This window comes from Xyrauchen texanus, chromosome 1 (assembly GCF_025860055.1).
Source record: "Xyrauchen texanus isolate HMW12.3.18 chromosome 1, RBS_HiC_50CHRs, whole genome shotgun sequence".
In the NCBI taxonomy this organism is placed as follows: Eukaryota; Metazoa; Chordata; class Actinopteri; order Cypriniformes; family Catostomidae; genus Xyrauchen; species Xyrauchen texanus.
This window is the reverse complement of record NC_068276.1, coordinates 60,097,607-60,104,944: the sequence shown is the minus strand read 5'-3', so window position 1 is coordinate 60,104,944 and position 7,338 is coordinate 60,097,607. Positions and strand designations below refer to the sequence as shown.

The following is a 7,338-nucleotide window of genomic DNA, read 5'->3' as shown; positions in this document are numbered from 1 at the left end:
TATCTACACACTCTGGTGAGACACTGTCAATGAAAATGGTCATCTTGACTCTGTAAAGTGGGCGGCTGTGGCACAGGTGGTAGAGCGGGTCAGCCACTAATTGCAGGGTTGGCGATTAGTGGTCCACACGACCACTAATTCCCGGCCCACACGACTCCACATGCCGAAGTGTCCTTGGGCAATACACTGAACCCCAAGTTGCTCCCAATGGCAGGCAATCCAAAAGTTGGCATTTGGTCCATTCTGCATAACGTGGCGGCTCATTTTTGCTTGTCGTGGCCCATTCGGCACATTTCGCGGCCGACCCACCATTTCTTCCAATGGCCAATACTGGTCCAGCTCTATGCTTGATGCTTGATTTGTTACAAATTAATGATTAATACATTTGTAGGTGCTTTTATAAGACATTGGAATTGTGTCCATGAAAGAGTTGTTGTTCACTCCTAACCTGATTCAGTTTCATTCAGTACATCGTTTAAAGATCACTTTCTTATCCAGCTCTATGCTTGATGTTTGATTTGTTACAAATGAATGATTAATACATATGTAGATGCTTTTATAAGACATTGGAATTGTGTCCATGAAAGAGTTGTTGTTCACTTGTTATTCAGTTTCATTCAGTACATCGTCTAAAGATCACTTTCTAGTCCAGTGGTGTTGCCAAACTATGAAAGCATAACATCATTATTTCAGCATGCAGAGATTTTCAGAGAAGTTTTTCCACCTTCGAAGAATTAGAAAATGAAAACCATGTGTTCATTACACGCGCACACACGCGCACACACACACACACACACACACACACACACACACACACACACACACACACACTTTTCTTTCATATCTGTCAAATCTTTGCTCTGTCTCTCTCCATTTCTTAAGACATAATCAGCCTAGATGTCCAGGAGTATGAGCGTCAGAATATGAACTGCGCGGATATGATTTTTCTTACTGTGTCTTGTTGAATGTTTATTTATTTTGAAATTCTTTGTAATTCTTGTTCGGATCACTGAATGGACGTCATATTCAGGATTATTAGAAACAGACGTTCACTGGCGCATAGTTTTTCTAATGCGTAAAAAATGAGACACTAGACAAATATCTGCTTGGCTAAATGATTCTCAAATACCCTGATTCTAGAATGACAACACAAATGTTATGAGAGCAACATATGGTCGTTTCCAGAACTCAGATATTTTCTGTAAGTAAAGATGAACGCCTTTGTTGTTCTGGAAAGGATTTTAGCATGACAGAATTTGTGTTCAGGTGTAGCTGGAGTTCAAATGACGCTTGTGTATAATTCTAATGTTTATTTGTGTATGTGTGTGGCGCTCTTATTCGGGTCAGGCAAGCCTTTGGACTAAATTCCTTTTCAGCAACGAAACATGAACACACTCATTTTGAACTCAGCTAATGACGTGTAGTAAAGACTTGCGCACAAATACACACACACACATCCGCACAAACACACTCATCCGCACACACACACAAGTGCGTACACACACACACGCACACATTCACCCACTCGTGCGCTCACACACACACATACACACGTGTATGGAACGCCAGGCAGTTCAAATATACGCGAATTTTAACACGTAGACAACGCGTAGACAACACGTCAACAACACGTTGTTTGCACGTTGTCAACGTGTTGTCTACGCGTTGTCTACGTGTTAACTTTTCACGCGTTGTTTACGTGTTGTTAACGTGTTGTTTACGTGTTGACAACGTGTTGTTAACGCGTAGTCAACGCGTTAACAACACGTAAATAACGTGTCGATTTCATGTGATTCTGAGCCATTTGGCCACTTGTCCAGTTTGAAGGGGTGAGTGTTGCACATTTCCATTGGCTGCTGAGTAGTAGGGTTAAACCATTTCTGTAAGCCTGGGGGTTTGCCTGCCACTATTTAACATACTAAGGATCCTCTAATTTCTTGGTCCTTTTCTTTTGTGTGTAGCCTATAAAAATTTAATATTTGGATTGCAGTTAAGACTTAAAATAAATTGTAAAGTTATAAACCCATTTTCAAAAAGATAATTTGCCTCCTTTTGCTCCAATACTGCCTATTTTGGTAAACAAACCCATTAGAGGGAATTCATGCTTTTTACACCATTCATCAATCTTTAGTTTTCTCATTACATCAACAATTGTGTGGCTGCAAAGTTACAACAGTGGTACTCATTAAATGTTGGTTTAGGATACAGTCCATTGTAATAAATATGTATTTGGAAAACATGTAACTTTAATCTTTGAACATTTTTATAGAATGTAGGTTATGACCCATGGAGGGGGGCATAACCTTATATCCCGATGAAATGGTAAAATAATGACAATGTCATGACATGATTTAACCAGGTGCTTTGGGTGGGAAACACTGTTAACACATTTAAGATGACAAGTCTTAATTTATATATCAAGCAAGCACAGTGTGAATACTGCTGAAGATGCCTACTTCATTTCATAGACAGAAAAGGTTACAATCTGCATCTGACTCCATCAAAAACACCCACAGAGCTAGACAATCATGAGAAAGGTTTTTTTTTATTTCACAAACATAACATTTTAAAGATACCCCATCGATTGCCCATCACCCAGTCATTGGCCCATGGTTTTATAATGCAATCCAATAAAACACCACCAGAATAAGTAACCAGAGATCAATCAAGATCTTCCTGACAAAATCTCAAAAATATATTATATCCTTCACAAACATATCATTTATTTCAGGGCAATATTGTGTTCATATTGTTCGGTCTACACCACATAACTGGTAAACTGGTAATCAGAAGATCACTGGTTCGAGCCCCAGTCACCACCATTGTGTCCTTGAGTAAGGCACTTAACTCCAGGTTGCTCTGGGGGATTGTCCCTGTAATAAGTGCACTCTAAGTCGCTTTGGACAAAAGCGTCTGCCAAATGCATAAATGTAAATGTAGTGCTCAAGTTGCAGGATTAGCAAATTTGCTGATGTGTAAAGAGGACATGGTATGATATAAAGTCTGGCATTTCCCCATAATAGCATATTGCCGCAGTGCATGTCAAGAAAGATGGAGTTGCTTGAGAGGTGAAGACATGGGCTTGAACTCAACCGACTGTTAGGAAGCCTGTATTGGTAACAGTTTACATGGTGCAGAAAGGCATTAAATAAATTAAACAAATACAAAGAAATACAAAGGAATATCAGACTGAGATGATTATGACTGCAACAGATAGCAAAGAGAACGTGACAAGCGCTTTGTCTTCTCGGCGTGTTTGATGTAGGCGAGGAGAACCGAGGGATGACTGGTGTCTCAGAAGGACAATCTCTCCTGTTTGCGGCATCCATGGAGAGGGCAGATATTCTGATGGGGTCTGGCTGCTGCCGTCTTCTCCGTTTAAACTCTTCCTGCACACTGGACATGCTGTGTGGCCATAGAACAGAATATAGTTTACATTAGATTTGGGCAGTTTTATTTTAGTCCTATTTCACACAATGCTCATGCTGTTCTTTGACCATTGTCTGGCAAGTCAAATATACCTCAGCAAAATCCTCCACTGCTAATGTTAAATGACTGGTATAGTAGGGCAACTTCAGCATTGGTGATTAATTTAGCATCTAATAATGTATAGTTGATTGTAATTTGACATTCCTTTAAGGCAATTCTAAAGGTAAAGCTGGCAAAATTCTATATAAGAGCTTATTGTTCTGTGCCATTAACCTCCATTCCTCTCCAAACTATTAACACATTAATTAGCCACATATTTGCACTGGGCAACACTCTGTTCCTTCATTACAATAAACAATAGGAAATGTTTGAGTCGACCCCATATAAATGTTTCTACCAGGTAGCCAAAGCATGTTCTAAATTCCTTTAGGTCCTAATACCTGAATTGAGCAGTGTGAATATCATATAAAGTACTAAATGTCATTAAGGATCTGTTTTGTTTGTTTATTTTACAAAAGCACAACTCTCTTTGTTATGACGACTCACCATTTCCAGCCATGGTACAATACATTCTGAATGAAAGTGGTTACAGGGTAGCTGTCTGACTGGCTCTCCCACTGCGAAGTTCTCTCTATGCACTGGACATTCCATACAGCAGTCTACAGGAGAAAAATAAATGTTTATCAATACCACTGTGGTTAGAAGGGGTGGGGGAAATAAGTAAATAAATCAATACTTTGATGCATTGCGATGCGGAAGTGGAGGATTCCGAATGGATTCCCTAAATGTTAATTGGTAACTTAATGTCGACAGAACAAAAGAGGCAGAACTTGGAAGTGCAGCGCCAGACAGTTGGTGGTGTGCACATAAACCAGTGTTCCCCTATTCGGCACGTCGCTGCTCCTGAATTATGACTGCCTCTACAAAAATTTCACAGGGTTATCATTATCAAGTGCAACAAACAGACTGTATATAAAAGCAACTAATGATTTTCACTCGCACACCGTGTGAGCACGGTAACATTCATTACACATATGTGCAATTTTGTACGTAATGCAGTGTTTTAAACAAAATGGCTAACTGTGGCGCACGGCCCGGGGGTAGGTGGCAATTGATATTGACTAGTAGCTATGTACATAGTGCTAACCTCGGCCACCCAGCTGTAGGCTATTCTTAACATATCTATCCTTATTAACTAGGCTCCGTACATGCTTACTAATTTAATTGAAAGTGGGTCTCAGAAATTGACAGCATTGTGTTGAACAGATTTGCGCAGCGGTGTTCATGATACTAACGTTAACCATTCAACTTCGGAGTGATTCACTAATCTTCTCTGCGCGGAAAAGCCGGCAAAAATCCTTCCTCCAGTGCATGATCATGTTTTGATTCAGACTGCACAAAGAGGGGCCGTTTACAGACGGGTCAGTTGTCAATGTGTTTGTGTGAGATGGGGGGGGGGGGGGTTAGCGAGCGTTCCATAGAGGTGCTGAGCGAATATATGCACTGCGCGCAACACACGATATTGTGGCGGACCGCCACAAATAAATCAATGTATGGGAAACACTAATGTAACGTCAGTGCATCAAATATTATAATACAAAACAGACACACAGAAAACATCTCGGAATTAAGTAACATAACAAAAGGACACCTCAATTTATAAAAACCTGTTGACAGTTCAATAGACTAGGAAAAACTTTACAAAAAACCTTAATATTAACTTGTGTCCCAACAACATGCATCTGTTCAGGATCTGTGCTTGTTTATACTGATGTCATCATACTTAATCAGATCCACAAGTCATGCACACCTGTACGGCAAAAACAAATTCATATTTGCATGCAGAATATTCACTCATAAAAGTGAATGAAATGCTTGCACCGTAGAGCCCTGTTAATTATTCTGTTAGTTGAGTGTTTAGTCGCACTGGAACTAATTTATCATCTGCATATACCTGATGAGCTTGTGGTTCCCATCTATGTGCCACAGCGAAACACTACAATGCATACGTAATTAAACATACCTTTATGTGGGTGGAATGTTTCCATAGCAGGATGGAGGAAGAGACCAACTCTGAAAGTTGCAAGTCTTGTTTGCCCCCGTCGCTTTGGTCCTCTAATGGGAGTATTTTGTCTGAACATCCTCAGCCTGAAAAAGTGACAGAAAATGTGAGACCGGGAAATGCAAAGCCAAAAGCCTATATAGACAATGTCCAGAAAAACATACATAACATATCCATAACTAATGGCAAGTGGTTAGTTGATGTTAAAATAGGCCTATTAAATATTATACACGCAAAGTGGTCATTTTAGGACATCCTCGGCTGCTTTAATCATAAGATGTACTATGTTAAACTTAGATGGCGCTTGTATGCAGTGAGGCAGAATTTTGGCTGAATACAAAAGCCATGTAAAGCATCTCATAAATCTGATGTATATGGAAAATCCAGCTCCTTGCCCCACAAATGGCTGCCTGACAAAGGATAACTAAACCAGTCAACTGACATCTAAACATGATTGCAACACACAAATTTGACCAAATAGACCAAATAGATCTACTACAACTGATGGGTGACAAACGACAGAATGACCACCATACAGCTACAGTCACACCGACCTGTTCACAGTTGGGGGCCTGGCCAGGGGGGCGATCCTTTCCCAAAGCATGGAAATGGTGATGTCAACAAGGTGTCATGTCTTATACAGAGATCTTGCGTTCACTTGACAAAGAATGCTACATTCAAAGATTAAACAATCAATAATATGACATGTTACTCGAAGGCAGGATGAAAGTTAGATAACGTTACTGACAGACCATAATTCCACTGCCATCAATAAATATTTTAAACTGAGCTGCTGAAACATTCGGCGTTAGTGCAGTCCTCCATTTATTAAAACCTTTAACTGCAGTAATGTTTCTATCAAAAGGTGCCATTTCCACGCATTGCATTTTTGCTAAGTTAGCTTGCTACGTAGTTAGGCTAATGTTGGCAAACACTACAACACACACTTCAACCCCAATGAAATTCACCGAGACGCAGAATATATTATTAACACCACTTTAACATTACATTACTTTACTTAAATTACTCCGTCAAATGTTTATTATGGTTAAGAGGAGACTCCAATAACATTAATAAAGTTGCATGAGGAACGCAAACTTCACGTTAAACATTTTGAAACACGGTGAATTGGGGTCCTTTACAGATATTTCCCAGCTAATTCAAAGTACTCACCTTTCTACAAGACTCTCAGAAGAACTCGGCTGCTCCTGTCTGTTCTGAATTCGTTCAATTATATCTGTTACTCACGTAATCTTCGCGATTCAGCATACTGCACCGTCCGCATCCAAACAACCGGACTGAAGCAAGCCGCGCAGGTCTCACGCACAGATCAAAGAGGCTGCAAATGAGTGGAGGAGGGAGGCAGTGTTGTGATTGGCTGCAGCTTAACAAGCAATTAAGCAGCCTGTAACACTTGCACTTGTATTACAACACTAGAAACCAGAAGCTCCAAATGTTTAAGGTTATATGCACTGATTTTAGGTAGTTAAAAATAATTGGAATATAGGCTACCTAATTTATAATAAGTGTCCTGATGCACAGTTAGTTAAATGTAAGACATAATCACAAATTGTGTAATTATAATAATTTACTGAGAATTCAGTATAATCAAAACTGAGTTGAAGCAGCCAAATATGAGCAGATATAATCTAGGCAATGAGTGATAGGCCACAGTTTAACAATTATATCATGCTGCCTGCAACAGTTGCTCTACTTGGTTGGTTAAACCCAAAGGCCAGCCTATTGTAGCCATCAATGATTGTCTACTAGAGACATTATCTATTAATTAACTATTTTGATCATTTTCTTAAACCATCTGTTCAGAGGCTTCCATCATATATTAAAGA

General features: G+C 39.7%; 1 protein-coding gene across 1 annotated transcript; it reads right to left on the bottom strand.

The window, feature by feature from the left end:
• Nucleotides 1-2,546: 2,546 nt before the first annotated feature.
• LOC127659276 (E3 ubiquitin-protein ligase RNF126-like) lies at nt 2,547-6,733 on the bottom strand. Its single transcript, XM_052149054.1, has 4 exons — nt 6,665-6,733; nt 5,453-5,577; nt 3,976-4,088; nt 2,547-3,405 (listed from the first exon to the last, which is right to left on the bottom strand). Exons 2-4 carry the CDS (start codon nt 5,568-5,570, stop codon nt 3,379-3,381), a joined length of 258 nt encoding a protein of 85 aa, XP_052005014.1. The 5' UTR covers nt 5,571-5,577; nt 6,665-6,733; the 3' UTR covers nt 2,547-3,378.
• Between the last annotated feature and the right edge of the window lie 605 nt (nt 6,734-7,338).

What these genes read in the sequence shown, in the direction of transcription:
- LOC127659276 (XM_052149054.1), bottom strand. Translation starts at nt 5,570, where the DNA reads ATGTTCAGACAAAATACTCCCATTAGAGGACCAAAGCGACGGGGGCAA. An exon ending in AACATTCCACCCACATAAAG is followed by an intron (nt 4,089 to 5,452) that starts GTATGTTTAATT and finishes TTTCTCCTGTAG; the next exon opens with ACTGCTGTATGGAATGTCCA. An exon ending in TTGTACCATGGCTGGAAATG is followed by an intron (nt 3,406 to 3,975) that starts GTGAGTCGTCAT and finishes ATGGCCACACAG; the next exon opens with CATGTCCAGTGTGCAGGAAG.